The sequence below is a fragment of the Prenolepis imparis genome, unplaced genomic scaffold, assembly GCF_030444845.1.
Source record: "Prenolepis imparis isolate NDT839.2.m4 unplaced genomic scaffold, iyPreImpa1.0 SCAF_6, whole genome shotgun sequence".
Taxonomy (NCBI): Eukaryota; Metazoa; Arthropoda; class Insecta; order Hymenoptera; family Formicidae; genus Prenolepis; species Prenolepis imparis.
In genome coordinates, this window is record NW_028141164.1 from 13,455,770 (window position 1) to 13,480,878 (window position 25,109).

The following is a 25,109-nucleotide window of genomic DNA, read 5'->3' on the forward strand; positions in this document are numbered from 1 at the left end:
CCGTTCGTAATGATGCTTTGAGGCCCCGTGACGACACTATAAAGATCGCTTTACGGCTTCCCGATGTTGGCGAACCTTCGTAGAATCTCATGCAGATTACGCGTGTGAGATATTTTATAATGAAGATTTTTTTTTTTCGTTAATATTTTTATAGAATTAATTGAACGTTAATTCGGAAAACTTACTCTTGTACATAAAAAAAAATTGTATTCTCATTTTAAGAATTTTTCATTTATTTTTAAAGTTGCTTGTTTTAAAATAGACACTAAAAGGTTCCTCTTACTTTAAAGAGAAATTCCCTTGATATCAGATATTCCTAATTTATAAAAATGAAGATAAAATGGGATTTATTTTTACATTAACAAGAAAGTATATCACTTTATACAGGCAACGAGAGGCCATAAAGAATGCATAGACATAATACATATATAGACCGAGCACCAGATTTGGGTCCTGAACGATTAAATTAAGTTATGTTACGTGTTATTTATTATTAGTGAATATTTCTCTTAAATTTTCTTCTTCGAGCCATTTATTATAACTTCATCCATTCTTCTAATAAATTGAAAAACCATTTAGTGACAAACACTTTACTGCATTGGAAATTGCAACACTATGTAACCATATACATTGCTGCAACAACATAATCATATAACACCAAATGAATGATCCGCATAACTTTTGTTATTAACAAAGAATATATTTTTAATTTTAGAAAATCCTTTCAATTTTTTATAATTTTAGAAGATGTTCTAGAAACATATAAGAATAAAGCACATAAGAATATTTATTAAGAGGGATTTTAGTATGCAGTCCTTTTACTTCGAGAATACAATTTTTTCGATTAATGTCTAATAATTTCTTTCTATTTTTAACGTCATTATAAATGTCAATTTTATGACAGAAAGATTTAATAACACATTTTCTTCCATATTTATTCGACAAAAATTTTGTATACTTATTTGCAAAAGTTTTTATATTAATTATGTTCCACATCCATAATTAATACAGCAACGATGAAGGAATAATTTTAACATAAGTTATAACCTTAGAGAATTATATTTTACGGTGTAAAACACACTGTAAAAAGGAAGTAAAACTTCATAATTACTTGAAATGTATTTTTGTGCTGAAAGATTAAAGAATTAAATATTGATTAATATCAATCTCGACAATCACAGATGGTGTATGAAGCTGTGCGCGATATCGTAACGGGCGAAGAGCTTCTTCTGGGTCATCGGGAACCACTTCAGCTGCAGGACATGCTGGGTGAGAATACAACTGAAGACAGAAGCGATCGAGAAACTGGTAAGTGTTTAATAATAATAATTCTTTAACAAGAATTTGTGATAAAAATATTTTATCTTCATATGAGCTCTTTTTTATAAATAAAATATAAGCGTTTTAATTTATCTATTTGTCTATATTCATATAGTCGACAGTAGAAAATGCTTCAAGTAGTTTTATACTTTTATATCGCACGACACATACATACATAATTGTAATTTTTTTTTTATAAAGAGAATACAATAATTTAGTCTAAGTAAATTTAAAATATTTATTTTCTATATAATATAAAATTAATTAAATATAATATCATATAAAATTATGTAAAATATATAAAAATTATATAAAGTTAATATTTCATATAATTAAATATGAAATAAATAAATTGATCAGATAAATAAAAATAAACAATGTAATATATTTATTATTTAAAAAAATGATAAGAGACATGAAAACTAATAAAAAATACGAAATAAAATAACATTTAGATTGCCGGCAAGAGATATTATAACGCAAGAGAGAGAGAGAGTTGATGACTATTTTCGGCACGACTTTATGACTTTTTGTATTGCGATACACATCGCGCACGTTGGTGGCTCGTGCGATCACGAGTATGAACGCAAATGAAGGTGCAAGGGCAGGTGTTTTCCGAAACGACGAATCGGGGGCGGGCAGAGGGTAAATCGGGAATCGTTGTGTGCACGAGCTGCTCGTCATGCACCCTTGACTCTGGCGTGATTCACCTGGTCGGTCGTTGCGTATTAACCCCTGTTCGGTAATAAGCGCTGATTATCTGCAGATAGACGTGTCCGAGTCACATGTCGCCCTGTCCGTCCCTCCCTCATCCCTCCCCGATCGACTCTTGCCCGGAACCATCTCCTCTCGTTTACCGATATACGCAAAATGCTATACAATCTAAACGTAACATGTGTTTCTTTTTATTTCTTTTTTTGATAAAAATATTGATACTTGTGTATAAAGTATATACATATTTATAAAATTGCGTTACATATGATATATGTGTATCGAAAATACATACACTTAAATTGCACCGTTTAAAAAAATAATTATTTGAAATATTATATTCCAGATAACACATTTTTGCGTATATTATCATAAAGATGGATTTTTTATCTTTTTCAAATTAAAAAAAGAAATAAATTAAATGATTGAGAATTAAAGTAAAAAAAAAAAAACTTTTTTAATGTCTAATGTAAGTGGGTGTATTTAAAAGAAAAATTATAAATATTTATAATTAATATGATTTACGCAACATATATTAATATAATATTACATATTATATATATATATGAAATATATTTAATATTATATTATATGTAATGTTTTTTATGATTTTTTGTGTGTATTATATTAAAGTACACAGTTGAAAAATTTGTATTAAATTTAACAAATATCACCTGTCCCAAACGGTCCACAGAAATTTTTGTGTTAATTTAACATAATACGGATATGTTAAATGGTGACACGAATATTGTGTTAATATTTTAACATAAAATAAATGCAAACTTCAAATAAACTTAAAATAAATTTTGTGTAAAATTAACATAGTTTTAATGTAAAAATTAACTAAAAAAATTGTTAATTTTACATTTTATCACCCCCACTTATATTATAAAGTAAAATTAACATTTTTTTTCTGTAAATTTTAACAGATAAATCTTGTCACTAATAATACGGAACATATTTATTGTGTAAAATTAAAAATAGATATACATTGTGTTATTTTTACACTTTTTTTTAGTTGTTTTAATAATTTAACATTTGAATCCAATTAACATAACAGCAATATGTTAAATTAACACATGAATGTGTTATATTTAACACAAAAATTTTAACGGAGACCGTATTTAACAAGAAAACACAAATTTTCCAACTGTGTATATCAATCATATTTTGTTGCTAATTGAATTGATTCCTAATATTTTATTTCTTTTAATGCTGAAATCGACCCTTTTATCGTAGAAAAATTCTTATACATATATATAAAAAGCGTAAAGTAAAATGGCACTTTCAACAATTAAAACGGCCATTTTAATCTGTCCGCTTAATTTGGCCAATCGATCGTTGGATTTCATTATGTGGACCATTGCGCCGTTAATATATTCGGGGCGTTTACGAAGAAGGGTAGCGTCTACGTGCCTGACTGCTCGACAATTATCTGGTTGTAACTTCTGCGCGATGGTCAGAATCTGGATGATGACTTGGTAGGGCCTGAGGGTTATACGCGACACCCAGATGTCGCGGTAATTAAAATCGGGCTTATTGTCGAAGTTCTGCTGAGCTCGCAGAGTCTACGACTAATTCGCCAACAGTTTTTCGTCATAATTTTGAGACCTCGTTTAAAGTCTCCTCGCGCCTCCCGAAAGAGATACTCTAATATATTTAATATTAAATTTTCCAATAACAAAGTCAGTTATTCACAAAGTTATTTAAGATATTATATCGCACATTACATTGCTCTATAAGAGATTTATTCTAATTATGAGTTTCCTAAAAATCAAAAGCTAATATTTAATCTTCAAGAAAGTTAATGAGGTTTTTTTTGATAAATAAATATAGTTTATAATCAAACTATAATACAAACGAATAAAATATATATTAAATAATAATAAATTTTTATAATATATATATTATAAAATAATAAATATATATAAATATTTTTAATTTATAATAATAAATAATAATAAATATATTATTACTACTATTATTACTATGCATAATTTTTATTCTTACTATGTATATAATTTTTTTTTATATTTGACGAAATAAATTATATTTTTATTATAAGAGACAATATAGTAAAAGTAATGCCAAATTTTCACGAATAACTTAAGGTTATTTCGTAGAAAAAAATTTCTGATATATATTTAACTAAAATCATGGTTAGAAGGAGGGTTCAAAAGAAGGGAGGTACAGTTTTATGGAATGACTTTAGTAGAGCGCGAAAAGTTACTGCGGCAATTAAGTTGAGCCTACCAATAATGTTAATTGCTCTGAATTAATTTCGAGATTAAGAATCTCATTTGCGACAATAGGCAGATGAGAATTATGGCGCAAAAAAAGTTGCACCCACGTGATTCTCTCCCATTTTATATCAATAACATAAATCGTGAAAGCTTGTATTTTTTTCTCGATATTTACATTATTTTCTTCGTGATTATTTAACTAATTTCAACTTATTAAGAGAGAAAAGCGGAGGCATTAAAAATAATTTTGTTACATATAAATATATATAATATTAATACACATTTTCTTCCGTTGATTCACAATAGACTTTTATTTTTTGCATACTTTTATGCATTAAGAGATTAATATTTTCTATTAAAGAGTTAATAATATAAGCCCGTTAATAATATAGGGTACAGTGGTACTATGTTATTTTAGTAAAATTAGTTTTATGAGAAAATCTCCGACAAGCTGGTGCATGCAATGAGAATAATGATGTCAAAAGATATACGCTCTGTTCCAACCCTTACGAGGGACATCTGCGATCCCTTGGACAGATCATTTTTTCTGCGAAGAGAGAGAAAGATAAAGATGGATATACATATAATATATAGAGAGAAATAAAGTGCACAGAGAGGGAATGCAAAATATAACATACAAAAATTAAAATTATTTTAATATACCTACATAATATAAAGTGAACATGTAACTTGAATAAATATCCGACACAGACACACATACACACATATTGGATATATATTGGATTCAAATGTATATATTAATAAATTCATATTTTGTTTGCACATATCGGATGTTCGATTTTACTTTTAATATATCGGCTTTTTACAAATATAAATCTTTTTGTTACATTATACTTGTAAAAAGATATTTTAAATTTATTTTAAAATATTGAAGTTAAAATATTAAAATATTAAAATATTAATTAAAATATTAAATTAATTTATATATTTAAATATATTTTAATTATTTATTGATAAAATGGAAAGATATAATTTGATTTTTTTTCTCTTTTTCTCAATAAGTTTATACTTTCATTAAACTGCAAGAAAAAGAAAATTTAACAAATAATTGTACATAGTTGTAATGTATCGGCAAGCAAATGCATATCTGAGTTTCTTTCAGATATCATTAATGTTTATAATTTAGATAACTAATTATATCATAAAGATGTCTAACCTTACATGTATCTACACCAATTACAAAACATTATGACTTTCCCAGCAATTTTTTGGGACCTACATGAATCGAATTGGAAGTTGTAAAATGGTAGATCCAATTATTGCAGGCAATTACGATGATTTATGACTGTGATTTTTTGCGATACTTGTTTTTTCTATCGTCGTTTCTCTTTTTTTTTTACGTCTGTACCGTATTTGGTGTGTTTTCTGATAGCTCTATTAGGGTAGCGGATAATTTATAGCTAACTATTGTCGATTAACACGCGCGTAACCAGGTCCTAGGGACGATTGAAAAAAAGGGCACGGGTTAGAATGAGAAAAAAAGGGGTATCCGCGTACAAAAGGGCACGCGACACTCTTTCCTGAGGGGGTGGCGAGGTAGGGAGATGCGTGTGACATGTTACAACCCCATCTGATTCATCGGACTAACGACACATTTATTTGACATTTGATTCGAAATCGCTACGGTCGCGTGCGACAAATTTTTACAGAAAGATGCTGGCAGATATCGATTTTCTGTTTATTTCATAAAAGATAAATGTAATTCTTTGAAACATATTTTAAACATGTATTGAACAAATATTAAAACCATTATATGTATTAAACAAATATTAAACAATTATTTCTTTAAAATATGATTTTTTTAAAGACATATATTTAATATAAATTTATAAAAAACTTTTGACTTCTGTGTAAAAAATACATATAACAAAATTTATTTCTTAAAAAAATATATTATTAAAATACAATTGCGTTAAATATAAAATATATTTATATTATTACATTTTTTTTAAATGTATTTATTTTTATATACAAATTTTGGATAAATGTTGACAACAACTTACACTACACTGATCATTTTTCTATTGATATATTGTAGAAAATATATTCCTAAATGGTATACAATATGCTTTGTTATGTGCTTTCTCTGTTTCTAAGATATGCGACTTTGAAATATTGTAGAAATAAAATTTTTAGAAAAGAGAATTTAGTCTCAATGACCTTATACATACAACCTTTACATTACTTTTCAAAATTATGATTTTTGATCATTTTCAAAAGATTTTTATTATTTATTAATTAGCATTCATCATTAAGTTCTATTTATTATGAAACATTTATTTAGAGATTTAAATATGCAAGTATATGGAATTTATTTATTTTAAATTGTCTTTTGTGCGGAAAGTTCCAAATCGTATGTTATATTATTTTATTATAGAAAATTTTATTATAAATGTAATAGAGAGAATCTGAGTGTTTATTTAGATATTTATATTTTTAATTTTTAATAAATATTTTATAAAAAGTATTTAGATAAAATAAAAAAAATATTAAGAAATAAAACAGACAATTTTTTATATCTTATTAATTTATATTTATTTTACATATTATAATTTATAATTAAAAATATAAATATAAATATAAAAAAATATAAATGAACACACACACACACACACACATACAAGTAGAGTATAATAAAAAGTGATACAAGTAAGTACGAAAGTTGTGATATTTCAATGTCGCATCTTAGAAATTAAAAAAACATAGAACACCGAATAATTCAAAGCGTTATTATTTAAAAATACATCCTTTACTAATATATGTCAACTATGAATATATGTCAAAAGAAAAGTGATCCGTAATGTGCAAGTTACAATATATCAATATTTACTAAAAATTGTATATTGTATTTGCATCTTTGTTTAAAAAAAATTGAGACAAATTTGGATATATTGTTGATATATATTTCTTATAACATATACGATAATTTACCGGAGGAAAAATATTTAATTTTTTTTATTATTATATAAAAAACATCGTCGTTTCTATAATAATAAAATCGACTCAACTGTTTCTCACCAGCCGGAAATGTGTTAATTGAGGAAGAATGAAGATAACCTTGATAGAAAAGCGTAATAAACACGACCGATGAATAAATATACTTTTTATTTCTATTAATAATATTTTAATAATTTTCCCCTTTTGAATCGTGGACTCGTCCCGATGCGACAAAAACATTGATTTCCGTTACTTTTTCCCATACAACTGCCAACTGACTATTTGACCGCGGGGGGGTGTTGCCAGTGGATCCCACCTGTTGACTTTCCGCAACGTGACTTTGTTCCGGCTCCTTCTACACGAGTAGATTAACATAATGCTTTCAACCGTTCTCATTAATCTTAAGGAACGATCGCTTGAAAATATGCAGCGTGCTTAATTAAACAAATTATGAACTTTTCTTTGGCAAAATTATACGAAAATATTTCTCGTTAGAGTATCAGTGCAAAGAACTAAATGTATTATTATCTTTTGATGTAGCATTTATAATCTATTTTTTTATTATTTAATTCGTAGCTAATATTCCCTATTTACCTTACTGTTATTTTATCTTTATGTATTATTATCTAACAACTTTGCAAAAGATGATATTCCACTGTTTGACAAATTTATATACATTCACACAAAAACTTTTCAGTATTCACAATTTATTTGAATATACTTGGATCATCAGTTAATTTCTTTGATTATATCTGAAAACAATTTATAATTTGTATTAGTATTGTATCATTACTTGATAATATTATTTAGGCAAAATAAAAAAAAAATTCTCGCCTCGTTCTTTATTAGGGCTGTTTTTTGAATTTGCATTCGAGCGAGACCGTTTTGAGGGTGAACTCGAAGTCAGCCGCATCCTTTATTGTCTAAATTCCCGGTATGCCGCTACGAATTAGTCGTGTGGAGAGAGAGCAACGATTAACGTGACTAAAGGCCCGGGGGGAGAGATGGTAGCATGGCGTTGGGCGTAGTTGGTGGTACGAGGATTGTACTCGGTTCCCATGAAAAGGTCCGTTGGGGGCCATCACTCGACCATATGGTAGAAACAAGTGTAGCGGCAGATTTAAATAACCGTTGGAAGTTGTATGTCGTTTAAACTTAAGCTAAATCGTACTCGTCTATGCTTACACGTATGTGAAAAAAAATTATCTGAAAAATAAAAAAAATTTTTTTTTTTAATTGCTTCAGCTATCTTTGGGTTTGCTCTTCTCGATTTGTTTGCTATATATTGAAATAAATCTTCCTCTTTCTACTATATTTGTTTAACAGATTTTAGGAAATATTTGCATAAAAACAGATAAAAAAATTAATTTTAACAAGGGAAAGCTGATTGATAAGAGTTAGTCTTCACTAGTATATATTTGCGATACTCATCACGGTAATAAGAGTGATGCCAGTTGCGTGTTGAATCGTTGATAATTGCACCTTGTCTCCTTCATGGGTTTCTGATTTTACCTGCCGTTACGGGTATATTCTGATATTTGGAAGTGAAACGCCGCAGGGGGGCTGTCGAGACTCACTTACGATTGGCTGGTCGCTCGTACCAATAGCGAGCGATTCTGAACACCCCCGCTTGCATTTGCAGTCACCGGTCGGTGTATCGTCAACTAACTAGAACATCAATGTATCTATTGTCTTTGCGATCGCTTGTGTGTCGGATCGTATTTATTTAAAAAAAGAAGGTAAAAGTGACAGAGAGTTTCAGTGAAATAACTCGAATTCCATTGTGACTCAACGTTTTATAAGCGTGCGATCGTGTTACAAATGTGGTAGATGATCAATATTTAAGAGAGGGATTATTAACTAGACGGTAAATATTTTATAAAATGACGACGCAAATAATTATGCACATATACATTTAATAAATTAATATATGCGTGCACATTTAATAAAATATTGATATATATAGAATTTTTATTAATAAAAATTATTTCATTATAATATTTATTAAAAATATTTTCTAATCATGTGTGTGTCCCTGCACAAATTAATTTATAATTAAGATACCATATAATTTTAATCATAAATTTGGAATCAAAAATTATAATTTATTATAATACATACTTAAATTAATTTTGTGTATAAATAGTTAGTGAAAATGTCTGATTCAACACCAGTACAAATTTGAACGCGCGAACAATTTGACAACGCGACGAAAAGCCCAATATAATTACGAGAATGTTGTAGTGAGATTAAAAGTTGACGATTTAATGCCACGAAATTCATCGAAAATTGTTTCCCGCCAGTTCTACGAAGTTAGTTAAATCATCGTCGAATCTCATGGGAGCGCTGAGGTCTTCGTTTTGTAGATCAGACGATACAACACACAGAGCTACTTTAATTTAATAATTCAGAAACAATCCACGAGTGTCCACTTGTCACGCCACGCTTCTGTAGCCCTAGCGCGGTTCTGGATCACGTAATTTGCCCACACCGCGTCACGTATCATCGTTCGCAGGGGGTTGTAATTTATACAGCTATGACTATTCGCATTCGCATATACACATATACACACTTAGGGGAAAGTATGCTGAATCGTTAAATCGTATCTCTACTGTATTTCTTAAACAGAGTTGAAATATTTTAAGGTATTAACGCTATTGTATCGCAGATGCCGCAATGTTTGTTTTCTCCTCAAGCGATCCATTGATGAGTGATGTTCATGAATTTATTTTGTATGATTTTCATGTAATATTCGACACCCCGTGCCTAAGCTATCACATTGAGAAAGATAAGCAATTAAACTTATTATTTAAGCATTTTTTCCCCTTATTTAATCCTGTGGAAGCGTTTTTGAAAAATCAGCAAAATGTTCTAAGATTATTTTTTATTCACAAATTTGACAAAGCAATGGAAGTTCGGTAAAACGTCTATCACTAATTTTCTTCTATATTGTATTGGTACGATTTACTAAATTTTTTTTTATTTAAGCATTAGTTTTTTTTCTTTATATTTAAATGGATAATTGAAGAAAATATTATCAAATTTAATAATTATATTGAGTTAATATTTATATTGTGATACATAAAGTATTTTTGTTAAAGTATTGAAGAGAATTTATGATTATAAATATGACATTCTTATAGATATGTTTTGTTGCAGACTGAGAACTTTTGTAGAAAATTAAACTTCATTTTTGTTACAATTTTTTAATTTTATTGTTAGAGGTACACTTTAAAAACTCATGGGTACAATTTAGCAAACATATTGTAAATCGTACCAAATACTATTTTTTTTAATTTTTAATTTATGATATGAAGCAATGATAAATTTATGTTCATGTTTAGCGTATATCGTTGACAAAGAACCATAGTTTCAAATAAATACAAAAAATTTTTAGTTTTATTGCAATTTTAATATTTACTTTAGGGGATACAATTTAGCTATCATCGTAATCTGCCGAGAACACTTGTATAATCTTCATTATCCGTCATTTACAGCTTCGCAGCACAGCGGAACCGTCGACGAGGACAAGGAGGACGAGGAGGAGGGAGAAACGAGATGCACCGTTTGTGACAAACCGTTCCAAGATATTGAGCTGTAAGTATTTATTGCATCATAATGGTTTCATTTTTTAAAAGTTTTAATCAGAGAATAAAGCGAAGAAATAATTTTCTACCTATATCTTCCAAAAATCCTAATATTCAATGCTAAATCAATGATAGAGCAGACTATTCACTTTTATAGGCTCGCGCGTATCTCGTAAAAAAATTTTATTTTATTCACACAGAGGATATCTTTATATTTCCACGCATTTCATTGTCCGACGAATTGTCAACGTTAACGCGACGATATACAGTAAGCTAAAGCTCATGAAGGATTCATGGAACATCATTATACGCTTTTGAAATCAGATGAACGACGATTACGTGCTCGGTTATCATCTCCTACTGGATCGAGTCTAGAGACAACCGCTTTCATTATCGACCAACGTTAAAACGTTTCGTCGCGTCCGTCGATTTTCATCGTCAATTATTAATTAATCGATGGAAATGATGGGGGTGAGTGCCATATGCGTAATCGCCTTCAAATCTCGGAGGCTATACGATATACGTGCTCGCAAAAGCTTTTTGTCACGCAAGCGAGCGCTTCTCAAGAACGTTCTCTTCCTCCCTGGAGACTTCTTCTTCGAGATTCCTTGCTCGTTGCGATTGAACAACGTGCTTAGTCAGCATTCGTTCTGTCGCCGTGTCATTGCCTTTAATTAGAGAGTAATTAATATAAAATTAGACGGCAAAAGTATATATGAAATATGACGGCAAATTAAATGCAATATTCTCTATAAATTACTTTAGGAGAATTTCAGTTTTTTCTTCTCTCTCTCTCTCTCTATGATTTTACGATGCACAAAAAATGCAACTTTAAATGCAAAATCCATCGGGCATTATGCAATTACTGAGAGAATGCAATTTTTATTTTATTAAAATAAAAATCAGTCTTTATTTATCCATCGCCATTGAACGCAAAGTTAAAAATTCTGATGGTATATTTGACTGGTGTATATGGTTTGTACAATATTTGAGTACATTTTTCTACAAATGGGATTTTAACTGTTGTAATCGTTTTTTTCAAGAGTGTATTATTATTTAAAATGATACCGTTCTCTCTTTTCTTGATGAACCCTTATTTATTTCTTGTATTAACTTCCATCTCTTTAATCAATCACATTTGACTTGCCAAATATTACTACAGAAATTTAAGCTTTGAAAATTGGTGACCGGCTCTCGCCGTCTTTCCAACACCGACGATACAATCTCCGTGCTTTCTCAGCCGACATTAAGCCACTAAGTTCCTTGACGCGGCAGATTCACCTGTTGTGGGGCGTTAAACCCTACGCCGGGATCAGGAGCGGCGCTAAAGCGGCCACCCCCTTATAGATCATCGAAGGCGTCGCGTGCCCGCAGCTCATCTGGCACGGCATGAAGTCACCATGAAGGCACTATCTCACCGCGAATAGGTTTCACACGACGCGTGTGTCCGGGGGTGTAAAATCAATGTTGCCGCACACTACAGCGTTCTCCCGTGTGACGATAACCCATGCCTACCCGTGACAACCACTCTTTTTCCCTCCCCCTCCCCTTTCCCACCCCCTAACGATGGCTTTTCTTCGTGACGGCGTGCGTTCGTGCGCGACGGCCGCCCTCTTCTTCAGGGGCGTGCGACCGTTATTACATGAGAGTCGAGACTCGCCACTCGCCACTCGCCTCAGAGTCACTTAGTCATCATCCGGGATTGCGCCTGGTCTTTATCGGCGCAAGTCAGTTACCGTAGCAAGCATCCTGCTTGCTCGCGCTGGTGTTCTGATTAAAGTTCTAGCAAGGTATACCAAGGAGAGTAATTTTTCGCAAACATTTTTGCCCGCCGAAAGAGTCATCTATCGTTGATTTAAATCTTTATCTATAACATTGTTCAACAAAAGAAATTGACCGGAACGAGACTAGTCATTTCTTATAATTTCTTGGGCGCTGAATACGAATCCGGTTTTTAAATTATTCCATCACGTTATAATTTTGAAAAATTTTCAATGAAAATTGCAAAAAAGGGCTATTTTCATGAATTTCGTCATATTATAGCAACAATATGAGACATGCTAGAGAAGTTTTATTGCAATCGAAATAAAGTATGTTATTAGAACTTTCAATTCTGAAAAGAAATTTTTGATGTCAATTATAGTCAATAAGAGATGTTCAAGGTTAAATGGAATGTATTGCGGAAGTTAGCTATGAGACTTAGGTCTCAATACGGCAGATTTATAAAGAAAAAATTTTTTAAATTTTGCGTCTACCATATTGAGTCCACTATTTTAAATTTGACAATTTTGACATTGAATTCATATTCAGACCTAAAAGTTTAAATAAACATAATTGAGAGCTATTTAGTAAATCGTCAATAACCTAATTGTAAGTCCTAGCTAATTTCCGCAACACATCTTATATTTAACCATGCATATCCTGCTAACCATAAGAGACACCAAAAATTCCTTTCGAGGGTTGAAAGTCCTAACAATATACTTTATTTTGATTGCAATAAAATTTCTTTAGCACGTCATATATTATAGCTATAATATGACAAACTTCGTGAAAATAGCCCTTTTGTACAACTTTGATTGCAAATTTTTCAAAATTGTGACATGATGGAGCAATTTGGAAACCGGATTCGTAGTTCAGCGTCCAAAAAATTATAAGAAACGACTAGTCTCGTTCCGGTGTTTGAGAAAAAGTCAGTGTTTGTTAAACAAAGAACTGTAATTAATTATATTACTTATGCCACATTTAATGAATTGTTCGAATAATTTATTTTCAGATTGGACAGCCACCTGGTGACTTGTCACAGATACCCAGCGGACCAGCACCGTTGCGACAGCTGTCCCCGTGCTTACGCCTGGCGACCGCTTCTGGTACGGCATCGTGCTATCGTTCACGGTGATCTCAGAAATTATCCCTGCGAGAATTGTCCGAAGGTAAGTTTTAAATTCGCGCCTCGCTCGCCAAAACCAGACAATCCTCCCGATCTAGTAACATCTTCCAAATATCGCTAAAAGTCGAACATCCGGCAGGTCTTCACGGACCCGTCGAATCTACAGCGCCATATCAGAACGCATCACGTAGGTGCCAGGAGCCACGCTTGCACGGAGTGCGGCAAGACGTTCGCGACCAGTTCCGGCCTAAAACAGCACACTCACATCCACAGCAGCGTGAAGCCCTTCCAGTGCGAGGTCTGTTTCAAGGCGTACACGCAGTTCTCGAATTTATGCCGGCACAAACGCATGCACGCCGACTGTCGCATGCAAATCAAATGCGTTAAATGTGGACAGTCCTTCAGCACGGTGACGTCGTTATCGAAGCATAAGCGATTTTGCGACTCTACGACCCCAACCGGTCCACCTGGAACTATGCCGCAGTTACCGACGCCGACGACAAGTCCCTTCCTGATGTATCCACGACCTCCCGTGAGCCTGCCAGGCGGTCTGCCTTTCTACCCACCTAGTCTGATGGGTCCATATCCGGGAATCTTTCCAAACGCTGCAAATTTCTTGAATACGCCTTTGCTCTTCCCGCCGAAGATCGAAGAAACTGAGAAGAGGAGCGAGAGCCCCAAGAAGGAACGATTTACTCCCCCGAGGATATTGCCGCAACATAACAAGGTGTCTCCTTCTACGGCAGAGGAGGCTACATCTACCTTCAGACCGTCTCCGGCTAGACCTCCGGTTCAACCGACTCCGGAGAGCGATGACGACCTATCCAAGAGAAGAGAAGTAACCAGAAGCAACGAACAAAAAATGGGAAGCGAGAATGTGTCAAATGTCTCGAAGGAAGAGACGACGGAGCAACCGCTGGATTTAAGGGTGCAGACCAGGAAACAGCACGCCACTGTGAAAGCCGCGAGCAGGAAGAGTCGCACACCATCGCCGGCACCGGTGCAGATGGAGGAGACACCCGCACCTCCTGACCCTCCGAAACCGGAAGAGGACACTGTTGCTCGGCCGTCAATGGAACTCGAATCTAAAGATGTACCTAACAGTCCTCATCAACTGAGGACCAGCCTACCGACTGAACAACCGCCGACCAATACGCCGCCGCATATGGCTTATCCCAGACCGATACATCCAATGTTTCTTGAAACGATGTATCGCGGCTCAACGGGGACTTTTCCGGGGTTTCCCGGCGCGCCGCCGCCCCCTAGTGCAGCCGGCCCAGAGTCCAGACTGATTCCCCCGCTCCCGCCCTTTGGTCCACCTCGCGGGCTTCCTTTTTTAGGCTCGCTTATGAACGGGCTCAGCGGCGCTAGGCCAGGAAGTGGCTTCGATTTGCTCGCCCGGCCGCCGCTGAGCGCGTTCCCCGGCGTAAAACCATTTCAGGAGGCTGTGATACCTCCTCATCACCATCATCATCATCACCATCATCACCACGTCCACGGCAAGATGAAGGATCGATACTCCTGTAAGTTTTGCGGCAAGGTGTTTCCCCGCTCGGCCAATCTGACGAGACATCTGAGGACCCACACCGGCGAACAGCCGTACAAATGCAAGTATTGCGAGCGATCCTTCAGCATTTCTAGCAACCTGCAGCGACACGTCAGGAACATCCACGACAAGCAACGGCCTTTCAAGTGTCCGCTCTGCGAGAGGTGTTTTGGCCAGCAGACCAATCTGGACCGACATCTTAAGAAGCACGAGGCTGACGACGGTAGCGGCGTAGTGTCGGTCGCTGACTCGCCCGGCAGTAGCAACGAGAACGAGCGGGAGGACACGTATTTCGACGAGATTAGGTCTTTCATGGGCAAGGTGGGTACTTACAGTGGCGAGGGTGGGTACGGGCTACCCCATCCGGCCTATATTCCCAATCGACTGCGGGAGATAAACGAGAGTAAGATGGAGGTCGAGTACGACGAGGATGAGGATAGCGAGGAGGGTGCGTCTCCTCTAGAAGAGACGGATGGACTCTCGCCGATCGAAGCTAAAAAGTCACCGTCGCCCTCGCAGTACGATTTGAAGCTTAGGGAGAAGCAGGAGCTGCTCAATAATAACACCGCGGAACCGGTGATCGAGATCTCAACATAGCCCAGAGGTCGAACCGAGTGATTTGCGCTTCGAAGAAGAGCTCGCTTTCTCTTAATGTAATGTGTAGAACCGTTTGCGAGTAACCGTTCCGTCTCAGGACTCTTGACGATTTTGATGGCGTTACTTCGAGAGGTAGCGTCCCGACCTTACCTTAGCTTAGAATAGTCTGCCGATACACTTCGAGATCTTGCAGAACATCGATACTTGTACTTTCACGAGAAACACGACAAACGTATTTTCCAGTTATAATAATACGGATTATTCTCCGGTGATGATACCGTAAATCTCCATGAAAGACAGCCGACAGTGATAATTATAATTACAAGTCAGTATATATACTCATTCTCCGGAGAAGTTCCCAAGGAATATAATCACAAAGAATTAAAACCCCAATTATACTTGTAAAACACATGCTCTACAAACAAAAATGCAAAGAACTCAGCGAACGAAATCCCTGAATACTTCGACGCAATTCTTTTTTACGCTACACTATTGTTTGCACTAAGCATAAAGAACTACAAAAGGACCAGTTAGCCCTCTCTCTTTACACACACATATACATACACACACAAATACATACAGATATACATAGACACACATCAGAAGCTCTTCTATCACCTAGTTCTATAGTTTCTACAGATTCGTTATATGAATATATAATACGCGCACGTAATTAAATAATTATTACCGCCTCCCCTTCCCCATCCCTCTTTGTCCTTGGCATCGATTGAAAGAAGCGCGCGCGATAACATTATTTATTGCTATTATTAACAGAGTTAATTTATCGTTATTATTACATCGTCGCTCGGCAAAGGAAATCGTCGTATACGTCATAAGCATTGAACGATCGAAGCGCCTCTACGAAGGTTACACAGATTTGTTGAACTTGCTTGCAATGTATCCACCATGATCGATAAATAATCCAATCACACTGACGTTTGTAAATCCTACATATATACATATATCTACGTGTGCGTTATTCTCAACCGATTTGTTTTTAACAGTGTATTATAGTCATGTTACGTTCAGAACTCTTTGAGTAATCGCGGAGGTTAGATTTGTTGTAAAAATCCTATCGTATAAGAGATGATGATCGCGCTTATAATCACTTCGATCGGTTCTAATCTTGAGGATTGTCCGAAAGTTCTATTAGAATATAGCTACAAACAAAGATGATTATATAATATTAGCAAGAGTGAGACGAGACAACGAGAAACAATTCCAAAAATCATTTGATGCGAGATTCGTCATATAAAATACTTAGGACCTGAGCAAAATGAGAGGAAATTTTTTTAGCATCATATTTGTGTATTAAAAAAAAATTGATGTATGAAGTCATGAAAAGCGACGAGAAGAAGAAATTCACGCGAAGAGGGAATAATGTATAATTAAATAATTAGAAGAAGAAACAAAATCTTATCGCGAAAAAGAACTGTGTACAAATTTCTCTATTAGGTCATATATTAACATTTGTAAAGAGATAAGAGGAAAGATTCCCTTCCTCGATTTTTATTAATATATATATATATATATAAATACGATTTCCTAGGGGGTTTCTTTTTTCTCGTGATAAAAAAATGGAACGAGAAAGAAGTCACGATTAGCAAACCATATCGTCCCTCGCGTTTCACTCACCCCAGTAGGAATATTTAACAATAAGAAGAAACGCGTCTCTACAATTAACCGATGACGAGAAAGTTAAGTTAACGACGAGAGATTAAGCATACAGTATATTACATGTATACTAAGTACGCTTGCGATTAATAAAAAAAAAAAATAAAATAAATGATACAAAGAATATATTGTTCGTTTGTAATCACCGAGAGTTGGAGCTTCACTTGTTTTTTCACGTAAAGATTTTACGAATACACATTCTACATATCTCTGTCTCTCTGTCTCTCTCTTTCTCTCTCTCTCTCTCTCTCTCTCTCCCCATTCCTCTCTCTCTCTCTCTCTCTCTCTCTCTCTCTCTCTCTCTCTCTCTCTCTCTCTCTCTCTCTCTCTCTCTCTCTCTCTCTCCTTCTCTATTTCTATTTCTCTTTTATTATAGAGAATAATAAACTTATGAAGTGATTATAGAGCATAAATATATTGAACGAATTACTTAAGAAAAACTATATTATACGACGCTGTCTATCTATACATACTGTATAAAAAAAGCATCCTGTAACTCTTCATTATGATTACTATTAAAATATTACACTTCAAGTTGTGGATTACCTAAATGCTAATGTTACCTCTGTGTCGATTATCTCCTTTTTATCTTATATTCCTATCCGATTTGATGAACGACTATAATTTTGGTATTTTGTACGCTTTGCTTACATTTAATAGAAGCAAAAATAATATAAATAGTAAAATAAAACAACAGTATATTATTCTTCTTACAATTAAGAGTTACATAGCAGAGTTGAAGAATAAATAATTGAATTAATTTGAATAGAAGATATATACTTCTTTTACATAAAAATTAAACTGTTTGTTTCAACAATTAAAAAAAATATTAAATAATACTTTATGCAATTATTTTATTTTTGAGAAAAATGCGACTTATGTTTTTCATAATTTATAAATACAAATATGATAAAGTGAATACTTCTTCAATATACTCGCTTTACTGACTGGTGCTGCGCTCTAGGTGTTGCATACAATTAAGATAAACAATTTTGTATTAAATAAATTATAAATTTTATTAAAAAATCATAAAAAGAAATTAACCCTACGATACAATTTACTTTGATTTTTATTTAAACAATTTTAGAAAATTGTAAAGTGCAGAGACTTTCTTATTTATCGACGATAAATAATATCTGCTCTAAAGGCAAGATATTTTCTAACTAACAATTCATCTTCAAGACACTAGATTACGCTTAATTCTACAATTCTCACATTGTAGTTTAATAACAATTTATTTTATAATAAAAATACAATTTTTTACATTATAAGAAAATGGTAAACACAAACGATTACATATGAATGACTTTTTTCTTACAATTATATAAAATAATGGATAAGTTTCTTTATCTTAAGATAATAATATAATTGTTCTTATAAATTATCTTATCTTTATTATTAATTTCTTTTTTAATTTCTATCTTGATACAATAATTACTTTTACAAATTTTCACTATTGATTTATTCATATTATTAATTTTATATATTATAAATTTAATTTAACATTGTTTAACTGAGAAACTCTGGCAAACAAATGTTGCTAAAATGAAAAAAATCTCGAATGGCTGTAAACGAGTTAATTGATGCATGGTCTGGCGTTGATTTAATGAAGATTGAACTTTGCCTGTATATATATGTATATATATACATGCGGGGTACATTTGCTTGAATCGATCCTTTGACGCCCACTCGAGAGATCCGAGATTTGTATTGTATTATTATCATATACGCCATTCTCGATCCCATTCAAATCTATCTGACTGAACAATAACGTTTACACGTGCCACTTAAACTCTTGTATCGTTGAATCGCCAAAGGAAACAATAAGTAAATACGCCGATTAATTCGACGTTATAGTAGTTATCACTCTAATTGTATCATTTTATATTTATCGAGTTGCCTTATATGAATAAAATACATGAGTTATTTCTGAATTATTATGATGTGCGGTAAATTTTAATTAATTCATAATCAACACAGAGTTATATTTAAATTCGTAAAAAACAAAACAATTTTCCTTGTGCATATCGAATATATATAATTATTTGTTATTATTCAATATGTTATTATTTACCACATTTTTTTGCATTTTTGTGCCATATTTAGAAATGATGTGATGTATAGAAGGTGATAATAATATGTTGCATAAAAAGATATCGCGGAAGAAACTCGCATAAACATACTGATTCAGGCTTCAATATTAAGCTAAAAGATCAAATTAATATTAAATATACCGATTTACTTAATAAAATTATATTTAAGTTACAAACAATACCCTATTTGAATTCTTTATAGATATTAATTACTTGAATCAAAACCTAAATATTATTGGATATAATATATGTATTTTGTTCTCGTTTTGTTGTTTTCTTTTTTAGATAAATATAACGTCGTGATGGCAAAAAGTTGTGAATATAGTTTGTACAAAAAATATATTGATGACCTTTTTTCAAACAATTTCATGAAATCCCATCGTAATTCGTTAAAAACTCCTCTTAGGTATTGCGTTAATTTACGTCTATGGGCAAGAAATGCACGTCGATTGAGCTTACAGCCTGATTCGATCGCAAGAAGAGTGTGTCTTAATCAACGGAGTTGTAAAAAGCTGACATTTACGTCATGTAACCCGAGACCGAGACTTCTTCGTCGCGCTAATGAAGGGTATGAAAAGGGGTAATCAAAAAGAGAGACGATGGTAGAGACAAGAGAAAGTAGAAATCAGATTTTGTCAGCATGCAAAAACATAAAAATATATTACAATTTGTTTATACAATTTATATTTATATCAAAATATCGTAAAATACAAAATATAAACATAATAAAAATTGTTTTAGACGTTTAAGTTAATGGATAGAAAACACATAATGGATCTATCTTGTTTCTTAGCAAGAAACGATGCAAGAGACACTTATTATGAAAAAGAAAAACAATTGATTGTATATCCGACAGTATTGGAAGTTTTTCAAATTCTGATATCTTAATCGATGGTTGTGTGTTGTGTGCAAACTAAAATGCGATTAAAAAATTAAATATGATTAGAAATGGGACAAGAGAAGATTTTTTTGTTGAAAAGGAGCCAAACGGCTTTTGTAGACAGAAATATCGATAATCGAAGTTTCATCGAAGAAATTATGTTCTCGAAGTAAGAGGACTTATACTGTAAAGTTTTTCTTCTAATAGATATTCTTAAGTGTTTCTAGAACAAAAATCTTCTAAACTAAGAATATTGTTTGTTAATAATAAACGGTCGTATATTATTTATATGGACCGTTTATTTTAAATGGTTATATTGTTGTAGCAACATAGTTATATAGTGTTGCAATTTGCAGTGCAGTGCAGTGTTTGCATTGAATGATTTTTATTAGAAGTTTATTAGAAGAATGGATGAAGTTAATAAGTAGTTCGAAAAAGAAAACTAAAATGACTTAAGAGAAGTGTTCACTAGTAAGTAACGTGTAATATAACTTAATTTGATCATTCAGGATCCAGATTTCATCGTGCCTCATAATGTTCGGTCTATACCTATATGTACTACATCTATGCTTTCTTTATGGTCTTTCTTTGTCTGTATGCTGCAAATAATACTTTTCTTTTTGTTAATGTAAAAATAAATCTCACTTTGTCTACATTTTTATAAATTAGAAATATCTGATACCAATCATTAGAGGAATTCCCTTCTAATATAAAAGGATTCTTTTAGTGCCTATTTTGGAACAGTAATATTCTAAAAATAAAATTGAGAAGTCTCAAACTTATATAATTTTGTCAGTGCAGAAATATTGATGATCTTATTTTCGTATCACGAAAGAGCGGTCCGAGACAAGCAAGAGAGCAATCTACAACGGCACCGATGAGGCAATAATTCTACGCGCCAACGAACATTATTGCCAGCGTGACATTGACAAAAACAACCGAGCTAATCACGAAATTCCGCGCGCTCTTGTAGCACGTTTTAGAAAGTGAAAAAAAAATCGTGCCGACCGGATCGACCTAGCGATTAGCGGTACAAATCGATAGATATATGCTCGCGAATCGTTAATAGCGTGCACCGCTATCTATTATCTATCATCGCATCTCGACGAGGGTTTCAATTAACCTCGCGGAATTTCTTATCCCGACTTTTTCAATTGGGTTAAGACCCAAAGGAGAAGATTTCGCGACAAAATGATCGAATCTATTTCCAACGCGTGGAAAAATTTCGAGAATAATATCTAAACTATTGGACCTATAGTCGCACGAATGAGATCGCTTAGCGAGCTCGCTGCAGATTTCTTCTTTTAGGATACCAAAGCGAGCGGTTGTCGAGAGCCTGAATAATTTTTCTTATTTCTCACATCTCGGCACGTCTCCTTTCATTTTAACGCATGATCGCGCACCCGATCCGACCGGCACAACACACCCATCGATCTCTAATCTGTGTACGCAGCCAGTGTAGATCCAGCTCGTAGATCTTAGAAAACGAACAGAGTCGGCTTGAGATGCACGATGCTACACTTGGGCTATATAATGACCGATAAATTATATGCCCTCGGGGACGAAATAATTTTCATCCCTGAATGAATTATAAGTGTAATAGCATGAATTTAGCAAATCAGTTTGACAAAAGAGTTCTCAGTAATGCCAATATATCGATCGTTATCCCCACGATTGACTTGCATGCAACTTCACGTGATTCTCGAGAATTCTAGCGAGTCTGAAGTCTGAGTTGTGTCCAACGGTCCAACGTCGAAGTCGAAGGATGCCGTCGGTATCCTTGAATATATTTGCGTGATATTTTATTAACCATCTACGGGAGATGATGCTCGCACGCAATTATCGCTTTATACATACCATTGTTACAAAAAACTTGTCGTGATCAACATCTTCTTTTACGTAGTTATATAATTAACTCGATCGCCGCCGCCACCTACGACAGATGTCCTCGAGATGCTGAACGAAGGTTATCCTTCTCTCGCGGATTTATAAATCATATAATGACAATTTGTAAAAAAAAGACGGATCAGCTTCTTCCTTTATTCAGCGCGTGCGAAGGATGATCAATCGCCGTCTGGTCTACGTGTTCATCTAGATTAGGTTAGGTATTTACGCAGGAAGGACATGCATATATCCAAAGACAAAGACTCTGGAAGACTCTTTCTCTTTCTTTCTCTTTCCTAAAAAACGCCTAAGCAAATCAGTACATTACACTTTCACTGTTTGGTGAAGTTCGAGCTCGAACTCACTGAGGTAGCCCCTGGTTCTTGCCATGTTTCCCTTTCTACCACTGAATTTTCTCGCGGGATGAAAGAGAAAGAGAGAAAAATCTCTCGATTAATATCGGAGGACAGGCATGCAACACATGCCTTCACGCTTCACGACGATTCTCCTTTCATTATATCAGCAAAAAGAATCAAAACGCATAATTAAAAGCCAATCTTAAGAAAAAGATGTTTTTGATATATTCAAGCTAATATGCTAAACGACCTGCATTAAAAAAAACATATGATTATGTGTTATTAACAAAGAATATATTCTTAGTTTTAAAAGATATTCTAAAAACACTTAAAAAAAATATCTGACGCAACGATGATTGAATATTGATCCGGTTTTTGAATTAACGATAATTTATTTTTACTTCACTCGCCGATTAATAACAGAATGACGTTTTTACTTCGTGGATATGTTGCCTTAAATTGAAATCGGGTATAATCAATCGCGCAAAGCTATTAGATATAATCGCGCTTGAATAATTGTAATCAGATACGCGAGAAAGGACCTACATTTTTTTGCCGGGAAAACTTGGTCTAATTATTCGATGTTCATCGTGATGTCAACTATATCTTCCCACAAGATCACCCAAGCAATTTGATCATTCATCTGAGAGAAGAACCTCCATTTAGAGGACGAGATACAAAACAAACGCGATATCGTTTGTCAAGTGAACCTTATTATGACGGTCGTATGCAGAGGAAGAAGAAGAAGTGTGATTATGTAACTGATCTTTTTCCGGCTAAGCAGGCTAAGTAGGCAGATAGGAAGGCACCTTGACGATGAGCCAATCGATGCATCGGAAAATTTCCATGAATAATTGCGCCTTATCTCTTCTTCCAATCGAGATAAATAGTAATCATTGATATCAGCGCGCGAGAGCAGCCATTATACGTTCTTGGGAATCCTCTGACCTGCTGTAACGAATGATCACGTTGTCCTCCAAGTTGGAGTTGACGATAACCATCTACTGCGTAGGTGGATTTGAACATTAATTGCGATCTAGGATCTCATGATGTATATACAATATTCTGTCTATGGTGTCTCTCCAATGAAGCGTAAATTGCTTGCGACGCCGAATTGATATATCGTGTGCATCATTAAACGCATCAGAAGATGCATCTCGGTTACGTAAGACCGAGTTGTGCGAATACAAGTCTCAGCTTTTAACAGGCAGAACTCTGCAGCAGATAGCAATGTGGGAGTCGTCGTCATTTTATTGTGTGTGTATATGTGTGTATATGTATGTATGTGTATTGGGTGGAGACCTGGCGCATAATCACGTGCAAGTGACGTACGTGTTTCGCACACAATTGCGCACGGTGCAAATGTCAAGGGATTCCTTCGGATCGGACTGGAATGAGAAACATTGAGCGCATGTCGCTTAAAAGGATGACTTAGATCGTGATGCAACTAATCTGCCATTTACAACGCATCATTTGTTTTACACGCGATTTTGCTTAAATTTGCTTGCTTTATCAATCAGAGATTTGTAGTCATAAACTTTCAAATCCAACGAGCCACGATATTTCAATTGAAGTAAATAGTGATTTTATTTTATTTGCTTCTTAAAATAAGTAGGTATATTGAAAACATTGCATTCTCCAAGTAAAAGAGGATTATATTATAAAATCCTTAACAGATATTTTTTTTAAGTGTTTTTAGAATATCTTTTAAAACTAAGAATATATTCTTTGTTAATAACACATGGTCATATGTTTTTTTTTTATGCAGATCGTTTATTTGGCGTTACATGGTCATATTTCAGCAACATATATAGTTATATAATAGTGCAATTTACAGTGCAGTATTTGTCATTGAGTAATTTTAGTTTATTAAAAGAATGGATGAAGTTAATAAGTGGCTCAAAAAAGAAGACTCTAGCGACTCTTAAGAGAAGTGTTTACGAGTAAGTAATATGTACATAATCTAATTTAATCGTTCCAAGACCCAGGTTTTACGCCTCACACATCATGTTTGGTCTATACTGTATCTATATTTTCTTTATGATATTTTGTTGCCCGTGTGTTATAAAATAATGTACTTTCTTGTTAATATAATAATACATCCTATTTTGTCTACATTTTTATGGATTAATATCTCATATTAATCTTTAGAGAATTCCCTTCTTAAGATAAAAGAATACTTTTGATGCTTATTTTAAAAGAATATTTTAAAAATAAGTGGAAAATTCTTAAAATGAGAATACAATTTTTTAAATGTAAAATTACTTATACTAATTATTCCTCACAATGATCCGTATATAAAAATCAATATAAAAATATTTGAATAAATAATACAAAAACGATTTCTGTATCAAATATAATTTAGATAAAATA

At 33.5% G+C, this 25,109-nt stretch overlaps 1 protein-coding gene across 7 annotated transcripts in view; it reads left to right on the plus strand.

Annotated features, from left to right (window-relative positions):
- The window catches only part of LOC145937154 (transcription factor hamlet), a 169,897-nt gene extending 151,922 nt beyond the window's left edge, over positions 1-17,975 (plus strand). For 6 of the 7 annotated variants that reach the window (XM_083040044.1, XM_083040045.1, XM_083040046.1 and 3 more), the window contains 4 exons: positions 1,182-1,308; positions 10,730-10,829; positions 13,593-13,749; positions 13,831-17,975. In XM_083040044.1, coding sequence (XP_082896170.1) covers positions 1,182-1,308; positions 10,730-10,829; positions 13,593-13,749; positions 13,831-15,849 — 2,403 coding nt within the window. In that variant the 3' untranslated portion in view covers positions 15,850-17,975. The remainder of the gene's footprint in view (positions 1-1,181; positions 1,309-10,729; positions 10,830-13,592; positions 13,750-13,830) is intronic. The other variant, XM_083040043.1, reaches the window with a different exon arrangement.
- The last annotated feature ends 7,134 nt before the right edge of the window (positions 17,976-25,109 follow it).